Source organism: Diabrotica undecimpunctata, chromosome 3 (assembly GCF_040954645.1).
Source record: "Diabrotica undecimpunctata isolate CICGRU chromosome 3, icDiaUnde3, whole genome shotgun sequence".
Taxonomy (NCBI): Eukaryota; Metazoa; Arthropoda; class Insecta; order Coleoptera; family Chrysomelidae; genus Diabrotica; species Diabrotica undecimpunctata.
In genome coordinates this window covers 14281175-14299017 of record NC_092805.1, presented here as the reverse complement: position 1 = coordinate 14299017, position 17843 = coordinate 14281175, and the positions used below count along the sequence as shown (strand labels likewise).

Genomic DNA, 17843 nt, shown 5'->3' with positions numbered 1-17843 from the left:
GGTCAAAAAGCTCCCGATCGTTTGGATCTTTAGAGGGGAGGTATTGTAGTATGTTAAGAAATACTTCGTGTAAACTTAGCTATAAGAAATGACAGAAGTAGAAGGAATAGAAGCGATAGAATTAGAGGTTAGCTTGGCTCCTTATGTAGAAGCTTACATCGTAGTCAGTTTTGTATTTTACAATTTAATAAGAAAGTGCCAAACGCTAATTTAGAGTCTACTATTTTCTGCTCCTCGGTCACAACAACCTACGCCACTGGTAATTAACGTAAAATTAATAATTTGATAGTTGTCAATTATATCTTGAATATGTAAGATTAGATATTATGTTCTGTAGTAAAAGGGTATGTTATTAAAATTCGCGTGATAAAAATGAGCCACATCGAATTCAAAGCATTACAACTTCGAGAAGAAGCTCAGAGAAGGGTAAAATCAGCAGGATTCTTACAAAATTTGTTTTCTCGGTCTACAAATAAAACGGAAGAGTCAATAGAATATTACAAAAGAGCCGGGAATCTGTTTAAAATGGTTAAAAAATGGAAACAAGCTGGTTCAGCGTTTATGGATGCTGCCAATCTTTGTTACAAAGCTAAAAATTTTACTGAAGCGGCTCTGGAATACATCGAAGCGGCAAATTGTTATAAAAATTGTGACACTGAAATGGCTATAAAAGCGTACAAAGAAGCTGTGAAATTATACAGAAATAACGGTAAATGGAGAGTACACTTCTGTTGATTTTTTAACCTGTTTAGATTTGTCAGTAATGAGTTTCTATTTTCTCACATACCTAATCAATCTTTATTATCATCTTTAATAAATCCTTTGGGCTTACGGCACATGCTTAACGTGTGTTATTGATATGAATTAATGCTATTTTTTAATGTTTTTATTATAGTTTGTAAAAGGTTTTTAATTAAGCGCTTCCGATATTGTATATCTACGAGGCATGTTTTTTAAGTAAGTACCGTTTTGCGATTCCGCCGCCGCAGCGCTACGGTCGGCGTTCCGCGCATGAGCGCTGGTTACCTACATCTCTTGTCTACGCACTGACGCCATTACAGTCTGATTATTCATTGTATACTTGTTTACTCGAGTGTTTAAGATGCCTCCAACAATCGTGAGTCACGCTGATTGTGAAGTACGGGCTGTTATACGATTTCTTAGTGCTAAAGGCGTAAAACCGATCGATATTCATCGTGAGATCGTTGAAGTTTACGGACAAAACATTATGAGTGATGGAATGGTAAGGAAATGGGTGAGAGCATTTAAAGATGGCCTCACAAATGTGCATGATGAAGAACGGAGTGGGCGTCCTTCGGTCGTTAATGAAAATTTGGTGCAAAAAGTGGACGAAAAGGTGAGAGAAAACAGACGCTTTACAATTTCATCATTGTCCGACTGCTTTCCTCAGTATTCTCGTAGTGTTTTGTAATGCATTGTTACCGAGAACTTGAATTACCGGAAATTGTGTTCACGTTGGGTTCCAAAAATGTTGACGGATTTGCCCAAAACCCAACGTTTAGGCAGTGCATTGACTTTCCTTGAGCGATATCACAGTGAAGGTGAAGATTTTTTAGACCAAATTGTTACTGGTGACGAAACGTGGGTGGCCTACGTCACACCAGAATCAAAACAACAATCCATGGAATGGCGACATTCATCATCACCCAAAAGAGTGAAGTTTAAGCAAACAATTTCTGCTCGGAAAATCATGTGCACAGTTTTTTGGGACAGAAAAGGAGTATTGCTAGTGGAGTTTCTGCCTCGTAATGAGACAATCAATGCAGCGTCTTATTGTGAGACATTGAAAAATCTGCGTCGTGCAATCCAGAACAAAAGACGTGGCAAGTTGAGTAAGGGTATCGTTTTGCTGCATGACAATGCCCGTCCACATGTGGCTGATCAGACCAAAGATCTCATCAAATCAGTTAAATGGGAAACTCTAGATGATCCTCCATACAGCCCTGATCTGGCGCCCAGCGACTACCATTTGTTCCAGCACTTGAAGAAACACCTGGGCGGTCAGCGTCTTCAAGACGATAACGAAGTCAAAACATTTGTGATGCAGTGGTTAACAAGTCAGGCGGCAGAATTTTATCAGGAGGGTATTCAAAAACTGGTGCCACGTTATGACAAGTGCCTCAATATTCACGGAAATTATGTAGAAAAGTAGATTAAGGTACAGGCTTTCATGTAAAAATAAAATTATTGTCATATCTTTGCACGTCTTTTTTTAATTCCAAAACGGTACTTACTTAAAAAACACGCCTCGTATTATGTGAGTATTGAGATTATAATTAGGTTATTGTTAGAAACTATAGTTTCTTAACAATACCGTTGATATCTGATAGATATTTTTGAAATATGACCTCACAGCAGATATTAAACACAAGTAATACAAGCAGCAGTATTCGTAAATTCATTTAAATATTTTTATTTCTTCTGGATTCATTCATCTATTTTAATTAACAGGAAAATACAGTGCTGTGGCTAAAAATTATGAAGCAATGTCAGAACTATTGCAAGAGGACTATAATAACCAAGAAGCCGAAAAGTATCTTGAACAAGCGGCATACTTTTATCAATTGGATAAAAGATATTGGGCGTCAAATAAATGTTTGGAACAAATCGCAGAAGGAGCTGCTTTGGCATCAGATTATGTTAAGGTATCAAATTTTACGCTTATACTTCTTCTTGAGATGCCCTATCCGTCCCAGGCGTTGGCATTGACCGTGTAATACGCATTTTATTCGTCACACATTCTGTTAACGTTCCAAGCCAAGTTCGCAAATTCTTCTGGGACCTTTCTTGCAGTCAATCTTTCCTTGGATAATAAACTGGACTAATTTCGTTTCTCATAACAAGTGAAATATATGTTTTCAACTTTTTCTTGTAAATAATAATTCGCTTTTTTTAACTACACTCTTTTAGGTATAACTGTTAACTATAGGGCCGTTTGAAAACTAGTCTCATAAAATAAAGTAGTCTCCAAAGAGTCAAAGCTGAGGAGGCCCTGAGACGGATCAACTAAATGAAACAACTAGTCAATGTATTAAAAAAACGGCTCGTGGCACTTGGAAAGTGCCGACAGAAGTGAATACTTCTTATAGCGCGTTACGAGCCTAATAAATATCGGACCGGGTTGTAAATAATAACAGTATAGCAAATACTACCGACTTTAATTATCACTCCAAAACGTAATGCAAATAAATCTACATTAATTAAACGATCCTCCTGTCTGTGTCGTCCCGTGTTTCTTCCCAGCTGATTGTGACGTAACCGCACTGCATGTTTGCCAATACATCACACTCCTCCCTCCTGGATGAATCTACTCATCATAGTCCTCCAAATACCTTGGAGGTTTTCTTATTCGAGCAGGTGGCTTTTTAACTTCAGCGGCCTGCTCTACAATTTCTAGTTCTGAGTCCATAAATTCGTTTGGATGTAGAAACAGCGGTTGCGGAGTTACGAGTAATTGTGTTTCCATCGAGATTGATGGTGTAACTTCGTCTGTTGTTTCTTGGTCACACACAAGGGTTCTGATTTGGTCAGAATGACGACGTAAAATTTTACCATCAGGGGTTTGAACTTTGTAGCTTAACGGTCCAGTAGTTTCAATTATTTTGGAAGGAAGCCACTTTTGCTAACCGGAGGAAATGACCTTGCAAATACAGTCTCGTTTTCTTGAAAACATCTGGGTACTGTTTTGTAAGAATATTTCATCTCTTGCTTAGATAACATCTCTTTCTACAGTCGGGCTGTAAACGATCGAATAATGAACCCAATTTTCGCTCCATTAATATTTCTGATGGGCATCTCCCTGTTGTACAATGGGATGTAATGTGCTGAGTAAGGAGGTATCTGTGCAATGCTAACTGTATGTTAGTTTCTTCATTACTATCTGTCATTTTTTTAGTGCATTTTTTTACATTTTGTACCATACGTTCCGCTTGCTCATTACTACTTGGATGGTACGGTGCAACCAATGCTTGTCTAATCAGGTTTTTCTTTAAAAAATCTTGGAACTCAGCTGACGTAAAACAAGTTCCGTTATCTGATACGACGAATGGGATGATTTGGGATGCCATTAGTGGCAAATAAACCCATAATAGCATCTGCATTCTGAATTTTTTAACCTAGTACATAACATAATTCGTAATCATAAGTAGATAACATAAGAGCCCATCTAAGCATTCTGGGTGACAGTATCTCTGGAACACCTTTTTTCGGATTAAAAATATCCAACAATGGTTTATGGTCCGTTCTTATGCCTATTTTCCTGCCATATACATATTCATGGAATTTTTTAATGCCCGATATTATGGCCAGTGCTTCTTTGTCGATTTGGGATAAATTTCGTTCAGTAGATAATAGAGTACGGCTATGGTAAGCCACTCGATATTCACGTCCCTCATCATCACGTTGACTAAGCACACAACCTACCCCGTAAGGACTGGCATCACACGTCAAAAATAAATCTTTTTGTACTGTAATGTCCTAACACAGGTTCTTTCGCTAAAATCTCTTTTAATAAATCTAAAGCTTTTTGTTCTATAAAACGCCACTGTCAGGGAACATCCTTTCGGAGTAGTGCATGTAACGGATTCGCAATTGTTGCCTTGTCCTTTAGAAAAACATGATAAAAATTTAAAAGTCCAATAAAAGCTTGCAACTCGGTTTTATTGGTTGGCGCTGGCGCATCAGTTATGGCCGCGAGTTTGTCTTTAGTGGGGCGTAAACCGTCTTCACTAATTTGAAAACCAAGAAACTCTATAGTTTTTGTTCGAAAAACGCACTTTTCTTTGCGCAAATGCAGTCCGTCTTCCTGGAAACGCGATATTTTTGAAAAATTTATTGAGCCACTGATATACAGAACTGTAAACGATTACATTTAAAAGCCCCTTTATGCGTAATTATCGTTTGTGCTTCAGCAGCTTCGCGGTTGACACTTAACTGCAGATAAGCTTGCACCATGTCCAGTTTTGCAAAAACTTTACCGCCCGCAAGGATGGATAAGACACCCTGTACCGATGGCACTGAATAAGGTTCCGGATTTAACGCTAAATTCAATGTGGATTTGTAGTCACCACAAATCCTAACCTCCCCGTTTTCTTTGCAAACAGTCACAATTGGGGTGTACCATTTTGGGTGCGTAATCGGCTCTAAAACCCCTTGCGCAATAAGTCTGTCCAGTTCAAGTTCGATTTTGTCTTTTAGCGCAAATGGAACTTTACGAGCTTCACACATAACCGGCTTTACATTTTTGTCCAACGAAAAACTTACTGGGAGACCCCGGTAAGATCCCAAATCTGTATTAAATACATCTGGGTATTCTTCTGAATAATTAATCATTGATAAAATTTGACTTACTCCAGCTATGGTTAAACCTAAACTATCAAACCAGTTTCTGCCGATTAGACTGGCGCGATTGCCTTCCGTGACTATGAGAGAAAGTGTCGCTGATCTTTGACCTCTCTGTACCTCCACTTGACACTTACCCAGTGTGGATATCACTGTGTTTTGACAGTCCTTTAAAATAACACTGGATTTATATATTTTAGGTTGATTATCACTAAAGATTTTATGGTAGGTTGATTTGCTTATCACTGAATAACTCGCGCCCGAGTCAACCTCCATTTTCACTTTTTGGTCATTGAGTAGCACATCTACTTAATATTTACCGGTAATGCTATCAGACGTCACGTTATTTAACGAAAATTCATAGTCACTACTTTGATAAAAACACTCTAAGTGTTCCCCGAAACCGGCTCAGTATTGGACGTAGATTTCACGGTAGTCTGATGTACTTTGCGTTTGTGATTTTGGTTCTTCTTTTTAGCAAAACAAGTTATTTCGATGTGTCCAACTTTCCTGCAATATGTACAGGTTGATTTAATGTGTTCACAAGTTTCAGAAGAATGTTCCCTTTCGCGATTAACTAATTATTGTTTGAACTGGCCCAGTTGATTTTTACGAAAATTTACCACGTTTACATCTGTGCTCGACTCACTTTCTCGTAGCACCGCCAAACTTTCCACGGCCACCTCGTGTGCAAGGCACATGTCTTGCCCGACCTTAAGTTTTAACTTATATGTGGCTAGCAACTTTTGCTGTAGCTATTCGTCGGTAATACCGTATTATGTCAAGGCTAGTTCCGAAACCACAGGGTTCTGCCAATTTTCGTAATTCTTTCAGATACACAGATATTGTTTCACCAGTCTGTTTCACACATCGACGATAAAACTTAAACCTGCACGCAATTTCCGACGTTTTTTGAGAAAAATACTTTTTTAACTCAACTATGATTTGGTCATAAGTTTTATCAGACACTTTGGACGGCGCGACCATAGATCTAATAATCTCGTATGTATTTGGACCGCACAAACTTAAAAATGTAGCTTTTTTCTTATCAGGGTCCGTAATGTTATTTCCCGTGAAGAAAAAACCCATACGCTCGACGTATGATTCCCAATCTTTGGAGTCACCCACGTTAAACAGTTCGATGTTTCCGAATGCCGCCATCTTGCACACAATTTGCTTTATTTATCACCGGGACGAATAATGCACTTAAACTGGCACACACACTCATCACACATCACTCCAAAACGTAATGCAAATAAATAATTAAATTAATTAAACGATCCTCCCGTCTGTGTCGTCCCGTGTTTCTTCATTCAATTATAACTTCTGACCTACTTAAAACAAAAACCTGGTCCGACTCTAATTGACTCTATTTTAACGCGGGTAAGACAATAGCATTATCCTATAAAGCAGCTCTTCAACCCTTGCTCTTAATAACAGTAAGATCAGTATCGTTGACTCTGTAAAATTTCTTGTACCAGTTTTCTAGGGACCACCATTTCCTCCATAGCCTGCCACAAAACTTCTCTGCTTATAGAATCGTAGGCTTGTTTCAAAGCTACAGAGATTTGTATCATATGGCATGATCCAACGATCGATAACAGTATTAGAACGGTCTAGCGATAACGGAATTAGAAGAAGTACCACGTTGGTATGTTGTCTAATGGGTTTTTATTTATCTATTTGTTATTATTATCTAACTATCAGTAATATCAAATTATTTTTAGGCAATCAAAATCTTCGAAGGAATCGCTTGTTTCGAATTATCTAGCTCAACAAGGAAACACGTAGCGAATGAATACTTTTTCAGATGTGCCATATGTGTTCTTTGCGCTGGTGCTAGTGTTACAAAAAGATTACTTACTTACATTTACATTTTTCCACCTTTTAAAATGTCCAGAGAATATGAACTAGTCGTGTGTTTAGCAGAATGCATCAACGATAATGACTTAGAAGGGTTCGAGTATGCTGTAAGAATATTTGATTCCCAAACTGAACTGAGCCAGTGGCACGTGACACTGCTATTGAGAGCTAGAAATCAGATTACCGAAAAGGAACATCTTATACTGTGATGTAATCTCAACCAAACAAATCATGAACGTGAAAGTTCAATAAACTTATTATTTAAATTCTTTGAATTTTGTTTTAGCCTATTTAACCACATTTTAGCGTTTTATTTATTTAATAGATGGGATAACCTCATTAACAGTTTAAATTACAATATGCAGTATCACAGTTAGGATTCAAAACTTGAAATTATTTATAATATAAAATCAATATTAAAAAGTTTAAAAAATGAGACTGAGTGATGCAGGACTGTCTTCCAAATTTGCGCCGCATCGCGATGGCCCATATATCCTCAACCAACTTTCTCCAACTTCGAACGGGTTAGCAACTGTAACGCACCCGGATATAGCAATTGGAAAGTACCATGAATCTGCTCTCCATCCTTTTGTGAAGGATAATTCCAATTCGCCTATAACACCTCCACATGAGTTACGTAGTGGAGGACGGCCTTCAACCACGTTGCAGAAAGGTGTCCCAGATGAAGCCAAAGGGGCTATCCCAAAACGATACCCAAAGCCAACGCAGCAATCCGCAAGTTTTGGTGTACCTGAAATCACAGCCAGTGACACCAGAAGTACCTCTTTGCCTGCAAAGAGTAATGGTTCTATGCAGAGACCCAGGCGTTCCAAGCGCCCTCCTAAGCGTTACCAAGACGCCCATGAATGATGCCCGAGGTCTGTCTCAAGCCCTCGCCAATAATCAGTTCTGTTTTGTATCAGTCATATTCTATCAATTCTATCGTCTGTCATATCGACATCCGCAATCTCTCCCCAGCAATCAGCATGTGTGTACCTCCATACTGGACTGCATAATGTAGTTTTTTAATAATGTAGTCTATTGTTTTATTTTAATCGGATTAAACTGCATCAAGTAATGTGTTTTATCATTATTTACCTCAACCTGTGCGTTGCAACCTATTTACAGTGAAGTAATTTCGAAATGAACTCTTATTTCTCGAGAATCCCACTCTTCACCTAATATCACCTTATAAGACTGAAACTCTTACATACTTAAAAAACAAACAAAATATAACAAGAACAAAATTCAACAATCCCAATATATGTACATATCACAAGGCAAGAGATCTTTTTAACTAAGTTAAAATTATATTTAAAATATAAAAATCTATCTATCCAATGGGTTGTGAATACCATAGGTTGTTCTGTGGAAAGGAATATTGAAAACATTGTGGTAACGTAGAGCTTGATGATTAAAGGTAATTAATCAATAAATAAATCAATAAATCCATGTATGATCTTATATACAAATATAGCTCCTGACATATCACAACAGTTCTTGAGTGGGGGTAAAGATAATTGTTGTTCTATACGGGAATATTCATGATTTTCAATAGTATTGTGGACATGGTAAGCACAATATCTAAAAAATTTATGCTGAACTCTTTCTATGGTATCAATATTGTTCTGAAAATAGGGTGACCAAATAACTGAACAGTATTCCAAAATAGTTCTAATTAAGCAACAATACACTAATATTGTTGAATCAATAGAGAAATACTTGCAATTCCTAGTAATAAAACCAAGAAGTTTAAATGCCTTTATTGAAATAGAGTTTATGTGGTCACAGAAAGTAAGCTTCTCATCGAAAATAACACCCAAATCCTGAATAGAAGAAACATAATTCAGTGACTGATTATTAATAGTATAGCTTGTTCTAATTCTATTGACTTTACAAGAAAAACTTATAAAACTAAGTCATCTTATAGCAAGACTTGATCTTTTAAGCTATTTATTTGCTATTTAGGAAACAGAAAGTGATGTTGTTAACGAAGATATTAAAAAGAAGCGGAGAAGTGTGGTCTCTTTTAGGAACTCAAGATGTTACTGTGATACTATCAGACAGATGACAACCTATCTTGACTCTTTGACTTCTCCCAGATGTAGCGTTTTTAATCAATTCAACAAACCTGACATGAAATTTTTGTTCTATGCAGAGGGCAATACACTTATTTGATGAATCGCAGCATTTTAGTGAGACTATAAATATAGCTTCGGGACTAGTTTGGGACGCAGTCTATCATACATTTGTACGTCAACAACAACTATAGTGTAATAATTCAGTAGCTGTCAATAAAACTATATTTTACTCCACGGATTCAACATTTTATTTTATCGTCGTCGATCGAGAAGAATTGGACACAGGGAATTAGAAACAATTTGAACTTATAATTACATTCGAATCTGTCCACTATCAGTAACAAAAAAAAAAGACAAGATAAGTAAAAAAAGTATATTCTCTATATACAAATCAAAACTATTAACCCTAACACCGTCTACTAGATTTTCTCACAATGAATAGATAATATATCTTTAATTCTTATTCTAGTAACACCTTTTCACTTCTCAATACATATAAAATCAGTAAAAAACGGCACATCAATTAAATAAAACTCTACGGCTACTTCACATCTTATTGTGGATTTGGCTGTGGAGGATAGTTATATGGATATCCACCTTGAGGAGGGGCTCCGGGAGGACCTTGTGCTGCCGGTGGCCTGTAAAAAAAATATTAACAAGTAATTACTATGATTTATATGAGAAAATGGGATAAATTGAAGCAATGCTCTAGGTCTTCCTCTTATTCAATGAATCTTTCAAACAATCGGGTTGAACTTATGTTTATAACGATTCCATAGGTTTCAATGAACCACTTAGATCCTCATGAATTTGTTAAATCAAGGAGAAATAAAAAGATGACTCAGTAGTCGTCAAAAAGCACATACCATCCATCACATTACAATGTTCAAGGGTAATTTAAGCATACAATGCCCGGAACCAAGCTTTACAAATTTCTATTAGTAATCAAGAATAATTCTGGTCTTTGTGCCTCCAAATTTTAATACTGATCAATATATCTGGATGTTTTGTGTGGGATCTATACATGAATGTGCTTTTAGAGAGTTTATTCTGTAGATAGATTTAAAAAATAATTATACAATTACAAAGACGCAAGGTAGATTAAATATTACAATATTTTGGACAGCTTATACATAACCAAAAATAGTTGATATTTAAAGAACAAAGAGATAGTACATGAAGAAGAATATTATAACTACATTTGCATCTACCCCCACTTTTTACTATTTTATACCAACCTGTAGTAATTGTTCTGTGGCTGTTGAGCATACTGCGGCTGAGGTGGATAACCTCCGGGTTGAGGAGGATAACCATAGTTGCTTGGAGGGCCACCAGGGCCTGGCGGATATCCTTGGTTTGGAGGAGAAGTATAGCCCGGATTACTTGGCTGCGAATTGGGCGGGAATGGAGGTTGTTGATAAGGCTGTGAAGTTGCTGGAGGGGTAGATGTCACAGCAGGGCTCTGATTGTTCGTTGGGGGCGACGAAAAAGGTGGCGCCTAAAATATACACAATAATCAAACAATTTGTATCAAATACTCATTAAAAACACATCTTACCTGAGTATTACTAGCTGAATAATTTTGAGGTGGAGGAGGATTGGGCTGGTTTGTTGAAGGAGGAGCATAACCCTGCGGATTGGGATAACCTTGTGGGGGGTAATTTTGTGGAGGATTACCAGCCGGGTAATGCCCACCGTTTGGAGGAGCTCCGTACTGAGCTGGTTGGTTCTGAGCAGGTGTTGCTGGAGGTTGATATGGAGCAGGAGCTGGACTGGGCTGTGAAGCACCTCCTGTAGCGGGAGGAGGAGTACCATAACCTGAAAAAAAAAAAGTCAAAATTTTATTTATTCTATATATTCAATTTTTTCAGTTTTTCTACTAGTGAAATGTTTCGGAAAGAGTGAGAAAAAATAAACTTGTAAAAAATCTCACATGAGGGGTAATGCTTCCACGAAAACGGCATTAGGTGAAATTTGTAGCTGAAGTTTTGTAATTTTGAAAAACTTACTTGCATTCAAAAAGAAGGAGTTTTAAACATCTTAGATCATTTGTAATGTGAAAGTTTAAATTCAGCGTTTTTTAGGCATATTTCAAATGCCTCATATTTGTTGCCAAAACTCAAAATCAAAATTTGATTTTATAGGTTTTGAAGATTAGGCTCTAACAACGGAATTTCCATAGTGGCCAGTTAATGGAAGTGATAAATTTTATTGATCTTATAAGAATCTTAAAAAATTTCAGAGATCACAAAACATTTATTTATTTAACAGCTTTATAGAAACTGACTTTATCTGTGGCAAAATGCAAAAATTGTGTACGAAAGCTGCACTCTTCACCTTTAAACGCATTTTCATTTTTGTCAATAGGACACTCTAATCAAAAGATATCGAATATTTATTTGTAACCATTGGGTGGATAGTTAGTGAAGTACTTAGCTAACAAACGTCTGCCTCAAAAAACTCGTATAAGGCTGTATAGAACACGGATAGTCCCCGTTTTCACATATGAATCAGAGGCATGGACGCTAACTAAAACAGATGAATCCGCTCTATCGATTTTTGAAGGAAAGGTGCTACTCAAGATATTCGGAGTGGTCTGTGAGAACGGAATATGGAGGCGTAGATATAACTTTGAACTGCAGAATATCTACAAGCATACGTTTGGTGGTAAAGATATTACCACTATAATTAAGCGAAACCGCATGCAGTGGGCAGGACATGTAGCCCGGGACCCTGAATCGAACACGATAAAAAAGATTCTAACAGCACAATCTGTGGGAAAGAGAAGACGGGGTAGACCAAAGCTGAGGTGGATGGACGGGGTAACACAAGATGCCGAGAAGATCGGAGTCGGCAACTGAAAAATGCAAGCAAGAGACAGAACAGAATGGCGTAGAAAGCTTGAGAAGGTCGATGCCCTCTAAGGGCTGTAGCACCAAGATGATGATGATCGGTGGATACAAATTTTACACGAAATTGATTTAACACGCATACTGACATTCAAAATTGCCTGTTGCTTCAAAAGTCATTTTTATAATAGAACAGTTCATTCTTCAAAAAAGTGCTAATTAACATTTTTGTTCAAAATTATCTCATTTTTGTTATTAGCTTATTGTATTTATAAATTGCTACATTTTTTGTTTGAAACAGTTTTTATGACGGCATATAAATTCTTGATTCTTGTTAAATCTATGTTTTATGTTTCCCTCCTTCCTAGCAAGGGAAAACGCGGCCAAAGTTGACCTCAGCAAAATTCAGCTTATTCATATGATTTTTAAGATTCAGTGGCATTTTCATCTATGATAACTGGACTATTATTCAAACTGCACCAACAATTCTAATATAATACGAAGAATATCAGCACAATATAATAGTCTTTAACAATTTTTATAACTTAGTCTAATTATGTTCTCACCTGGTTGTTGATAATTTGTATGTGGAGCAGCAGTTGTTGGTGGTTGACCATAATTGCCTTGTGGAGCATTTGGGGGATATCCTGGTGGTTGATTTGGAGGAGCCCCATAGGGTGGTTGTGGAGGATAATTGGGACCTTGTGGTGGATACTGATTTTGGTATTGTCCTTGTGGATAGCTCCTCTGTTGGTAAGGATGTGGAGCTGGAGGACCACCGGGACGCTGAGGTGGGCCTGGTTGTTGCCTATTGATTAAAAAAAAAAAATAATAACAAATGACTAGGTTATTTAATGTAGGGAAAGTAATTACAAAAAAGTGGATTGATTAATATTACATGAAAAAGTTTGACAGAACTCTTTGGTTTTCAAAATATCTCAGTATTAATTTATTTCTGTTCTGGTATATCTTTCTTCTTTTATTAGTATACAGGTGGCTAGGAGTTTTCAATAATAACTGTATATGCAACTTTTTCCTTGCAGGTTCTTCTTCATCACTTTATGTCATTGACTCATATTTTAGTATTATATATTAATCATAAGCCAGACTATTTCCAATACATTTTTGAAATATCGTAACCCTTACTGTATATTGAATTTTCCTCGTAACTATTCAGTCTGTGTTGATGGTGCCACCTGCATATATGTTTGTAAATATAAATTTAGAAAACAAACTTTCAAATTAGTTTGATTTCAGTTCTTAAGTAGGTCAGGGAAATAAGTAAAAAGTACCCACTTATAGACTATGACTTGGCCAGATATTTGACATAGTATAGGTGTCTAGGAAAGAACATGAACATTTAGTAGAGAAAAATCCTCCCAGAAGCTGTTTTACTTGTGAAACCACCACAAAAGTTCAGCATATGGTCATAGATTGTCCACTGAAATCAATATTAAAAAGTTTAAAAAATGAGACTAAAAATCTTACATACTAAAAAAAAACAAACAAAATATAATAACAAGAACAAAATTCAACACTTTCACAGAAAGTAAGCTTGTCAACGAAAATAACATCCAAATCCAGAATAGAAGAATTCAGAGGCTGATTATTAATAGTATAGCTTGTTCCAATTCTATTGAAGTTTACGAGGAAAACTTATAAAACTAAGTCATCTTGTAGCAAGGCTTGATCTTTTAAGCTATCTATAACTTTCCAAAATTTCAAGTCATCTGCCAACATAAGACATTTGCTATTTAGGAATAATGTCTTTAACGAAGATATTAAAAAGAAGTGGAGAAGTGTGGCCTCTTTGAGGAACTCCAGATGTTACTGTGATACTATCAGACAGATGACAACCTATCTTGACTCTTTGACTTCTCCCAGATGTAGGGTTTTTAATCAATTCAACAAACCTGACATGAAAGCCTACATTAATCAATTTGCCCAAAAGTATTAATTTGGTGATCTACATGATCAAATGCTTTGGAAAAATCTGTTTATATTGCATCTACCTGTTTACGGTCTTCCATATGAGATAATATATCACATTAATAGCAAACCAAGTTTGTTACAGTGGATTTTTTGCTATAAAAACCATGTTGTGATTGAGATATTAAGCCTTTACATAACCAAGAAAGTTACTTTATTATAAGACTGTTGAAGAGCTTAGAGATTGCAGATTGTATACAAATGCTACTATAATTTTCTGTCTTTCTGACCATTTTTAAATATGGAAATAACATAACTTTCTTTCCATGAAGAAGGAAACATAGAGGTTTCCAGAGACCCATTAAAAAATATAACAAATGGTATTACAAGGGTACAGACACACTTTTTTAATAAAAAATTGATACTTTGATAAATGAAATTTATAGTTGATACAGTATTTCTTAATAGAAAAAATATCCTACCTGTAATTTAGGGCAGCTGGTTGCTGTTGATGATTAAAATTATTCATATTATGTTGTTGATCATTAGGGGGTGGGTTGTGGTTGGGTTGCTGAGGAGGTGCAGGTCCTGTTGACTGAATCATCTAAAAAAAAGTTACAACATTGTATATTAGTCTGCAAGAGTAATTACATTACATTTTCTAATTGTTATTTGATATTTTGATTTCCACTCCAGAAATCATATTCAAAAAAGATTATTTTAAATTAGTGAGCTTTTATTATAAACAATAGTAGTTGGGTTGGAAAAAACAATAGCAATGGTATAGCAATCAAATATCCCATAGCTTAAACTGCTCTCACATGACATTATATTTTCTTTTAATCAACACAAAACATGTGACAAAGTCATTTTCCAATGTACTACTAATGCCTGAAGGCATATAAAATACTGAGCTTATTTAAGCCTTTAAATAACACATTTTTAATAAAATTTAAACACATAAGAATATTTTGAAGTTTTCTTTTTAATTATTTTATTAAACTGTCTTAAAGATATTTTGTAATTAGTTCTTTCAGATCCTCTAATCTTTAGTTATTTCCAATATTTATTATAATGAGCCATTTCTTTCCTCTTTCTCTTTTTGCTAGTCCAGATCTTACTTTTTTTGACACAAAACCAACAATTATACAGTATATTCTGTATCTATTTCTGATCTTTCAGTTTTAGATATATAACTAGAGTCCCCACAAAGTACTAAATTGAATTTTCAGCTGCTTTTTTGATTATTAACCTTTCTCTTTGTCTTTTTACATCAATTTTAATTTTGTATGTGAATTATGAATTCCTTCCACATATTTTTTCATTATTTGTTGCATCTTCCTTCTATTAATAACATCTGCATTCTCTTAACAATACTAGGTGCAAATCTAACGGCAAATTAATTTTCAATGTTTTGATTTTAACCCTCAATGTTGTATTTCTTCTGTTCACATTTTAAGCAGCGATTTTCTCTTACTGCATCACTATTATAAATAAAGTCAGTTTATCATCCAGTATAAGCAAAAAAAGTAGCATTTTTCTTTCCATATTGCTCCAAATTAAATTTATAATAACAATTAATACACGAAGTACTGAGTTATAATGTTTTTTTTACTTACTGGTAATAAAGCTGTAACATTTTGTGCAGAATCAGCTATCGTTGCCAAGTATACCAGATTTCTATGTAATTGTGACTGCATTTGTATAGCTTCCTGCGATTTGCCCTTTGATTGGTGTTCTTGTATAACTTGAATCAAATGTCCGTTTTCGTCCAGAAGCTTTTGAAGGCTTTTACTGTCGGGAGGAGGCTTGGGGCCACGCTGTGGCGCAAATGTAGCAGACATTTTGTTCGCTGCGAAGATCTCCGTTTTTTTGTATTAACCAGATAGCTAAAAGATTATTAAACAAACTATAAGTATTCGATAATTTAGTCTAACTATTTCATACCGTCTACTGCAACATATTTTGAATATTTTGAAGATGAACTTACTAAAACGTATCAACCTTTTATATTGTTTTTTTAAATGAAAGCATCTAATTTTTTGTCACTAAGCTAACTGTCATTTGTCATACCACCTCTTCTTTCAGATTTAGTTTGAAGGAATGTGTAAATACACATATTTATCCTGTTAAATTAAAAAATATTTAGAAAATGTACAAATAAGAAGAAATTAATCTAAAGGGTTATGTTTATTTTAACCATTTGTTTAGGTCATAGATAAAGAATATATATTACTGAAGTTTAGGTCCATTTAGGTCAGGAAACTAATCTATAAACAGTCTATAAAATGAAGGTAAAACGTTATAAAAAAGTAAACAAACATATAAGGTTCTTTATTAATAATTATGGATTTCGTCAACCCTTCCAAGTGTTGGTTGATGGCACATTCTGTTACTGTGCATTAAATGTAAGTAACATACAAATTAACACATCTAGAACTATATAGCAACTCCTCTATATATGGACTTACTCAATTAATTTTGTTGTGTTACAGAACAAAGTAAATATTGCTGACAATATTCCAAGATACCTTCAAGGAGAAGTTAAGTTACTTACTACTCAATGTGCAATTATAGAAATGGAAAACTTGGGTGCCAAGTTGAATGGTGCACTAATTATTCTGAAGCAGTATGGTGTACACAAGTGTGGTCATGAAGGTAATCCAATTACAGGATCCAAATGCTTTTTAAAAATGCTAGGAAAATCTAATGAAAATCATTATATTATTGGAACACAAGATAGGGATTTGCAGGAGAAAGTCAGACACATTCCAGGTGTTCCGTTATTATATTTACATCTTAAAACTCCAGTGCTTGAAAAGCCTTCTGAAGTCTCTACCAAAGAAGCTGAAAGCAAGTTATCAACATTGACAGATTTTGAAAAAAGGGCATTAGAGGAAATTAAAAAACAAAATGGAAGTGATGAAAGACCCAAGAAAAAGAAGAAAAAGGGGCCGAATCCACTCTCTTGTAAAAAGAAAACCAAAAAGTCACATGTACAAACTCCAATTGTAAAGAAAGAGGGTCAATCTGAGAAAGAAAAGAAACAACGGAAAAGAATAAAATTGGCCAAACACGTAAAAGAAGTGTTATTAGAAAAGAAAGTCAATTAAAGTTACCTGTTCACCTTTAATATATGTTTTATTTTGTACATACTGAAATCCTTTCCTCTTTTTATTCTCATAGCCACAAATCTGTAAGTATAACAAAATGAGAAATATAAATATAGCAAGATGAATATCCAAGAATATTTAACTATGAATGTGACATTAATCTGGCCCAAGTGGAAGCATAGACTTCTTCCCAAAACTTAACTTTTTTTTTAAATAGATGGTTTTTATTGTTTTCCATGCTTCATGTACTCTGCTAAAGTGTAAGCTTTATTCTGTTTGTTTACTTTTATTGTCCCATGTTTCATTTTTATGTATTTACCTTACCTTTAACCTTTTTTACATATTTTTTGGGGTCCCAAAAATGATATTCTCTGCAAAATTCAGCTTGTTCATATAATTTTTAAATGTTCAGTGGCATCTTTGTCTCTGCCGACTGGAGTAATTGAATATTAAGTCGAAAAGCAGGGCTATAAATAAAATAAATATTTTCAGTATTATTTATTTCAATGGTTTTATAATAATTTTTAACATTGTGAAATACACAGAAGTCTACTATACATATTTTTCGTTCACAATAGGGCATTTTTCTATCCACTACTTTATATCGTAATAGACCCGTTAATAAATATATTAAATCTACAATTTTA

General features: G+C 35.2%; 3 protein-coding genes across 6 annotated transcripts; 2 read left to right on the top strand and 1 right to left on the bottom strand.

Moving 5' to 3' along the window:
- Positions 1 to 272: 272 nt before the first annotated feature.
- On the top strand, positions 273 to 7608 carry LOC140435496 (alpha-soluble NSF attachment protein-like). The gene is made up of 3 exons (XM_072524230.1): positions 273 to 709; positions 2473 to 2666; positions 7089 to 7608. Exons 1-3 carry the CDS (start codon positions 373 to 375, stop codon positions 7431 to 7433), a joined length of 876 nt encoding a protein of 291 aa, XP_072380331.1. The 5' UTR covers positions 273 to 372; the 3' UTR covers positions 7434 to 7608.
- A 2056-nt stretch (positions 7609 to 9664) lies between these two features.
- Positions 9665 to 16169, bottom strand: LOC140436468 (uncharacterized). Of its 3 annotated transcripts, none has more exons than XM_072525313.1 (7): positions 16031 to 16169; positions 15703 to 15972; positions 14566 to 14687; positions 12721 to 12962; positions 10864 to 11123; positions 10544 to 10803; positions 9665 to 9943 (listed from the first exon to the last, which is right to left on the bottom strand). In XM_072525313.1, the coding sequence occupies exons 2-7, from the start codon at positions 15925 to 15927 to the stop codon at positions 9859 to 9861; spliced, it is 1194 nt and encodes a 397-aa protein (XP_072381414.1). In that variant the 5' UTR covers positions 15928 to 15972; positions 16031 to 16169; the 3' UTR covers positions 9665 to 9858. The 3 variants fall into 3 exon arrangements, with proteins under 3 accessions (XP_072381414.1, XP_072381415.1, XP_072381416.1); XM_072525314.1 differs by having other exon boundaries at positions 16074 to 16157; XM_072525315.1 differs by lacking the exon at positions 15703 to 15972 and having other exon boundaries at positions 16074 to 16123.
- Positions 16155 to 17216, top strand: LOC140436469 (rRNA-processing protein UTP23 homolog). 2 transcript variants are annotated; one of them, XM_072525317.1, is made up of 3 exons: positions 16155 to 16294; positions 16330 to 16491; positions 16579 to 17216. In XM_072525317.1, exons 2-3 carry the CDS (start codon positions 16372 to 16374, stop codon positions 17194 to 17196), a joined length of 738 nt encoding a protein of 245 aa, XP_072381418.1. In that variant the 5' UTR covers positions 16155 to 16294; positions 16330 to 16371; the 3' UTR covers positions 17197 to 17216. The 2 variants fall into 2 exon arrangements, with proteins under 2 accessions (XP_072381418.1, XP_072381417.1); XM_072525316.1 differs by lacking the exon at positions 16155 to 16294 and having other exon boundaries at positions 16301 to 16491.
- The last annotated feature ends 627 nt before the right edge of the window (positions 17217 to 17843 follow it).

Bases quoted from the DNA above. Each gene is read 5' to 3' on its own strand.
- LOC140435496 (XM_072524230.1), top strand. From the start codon at position 373: ATGAGCCACATCGAATTCAAAGCATTACAACTTCGAGAAGAAGCTCAG. The intron at 710-2,472 runs GTAAATGGAGAG...TTTAATTAACAG, and splicing joins GAAATTATACAGAAATAACG to GAAAATACAGTGCTGTGGCT. The intron at 2,667-7,088 runs GTATCAAATTTT...AATTATTTTTAG, and splicing joins TGGCATCAGATTATGTTAAG to GCAATCAAAATCTTCGAAGG.
- LOC140436468 (XM_072525313.1), bottom strand. From the start codon at position 15,927: ATGTCTGCTACATTTGCGCCACAGCGTGGCCCCAAGCCTCCTCCCGAC. The intron at 12,963-14,565 runs GTAGGATATTTT...TTTAATCAATAG, and splicing joins CCAGCTGCCCTAAATTACAG to GCAACAACCAGGCCCACCTC. The intron at 9,944-10,543 runs GTTGGTATAAAA...TTTTTTTTACAG, and splicing joins CCACAGAACAATTACTACAG to GCCACCGGCAGCACAAGGTC.
- LOC140436469 (XM_072525317.1), top strand. From the start codon at position 16,372: ATGAAGGTAAAACGTTATAAAAAAGTAAACAAACATATAAGGTTCTTT. The intron at 16,492-16,578 runs GTAAGTAACATA...GTTGTGTTACAG, and splicing joins TCTGTTACTGTGCATTAAAT to AACAAAGTAAATATTGCTGA.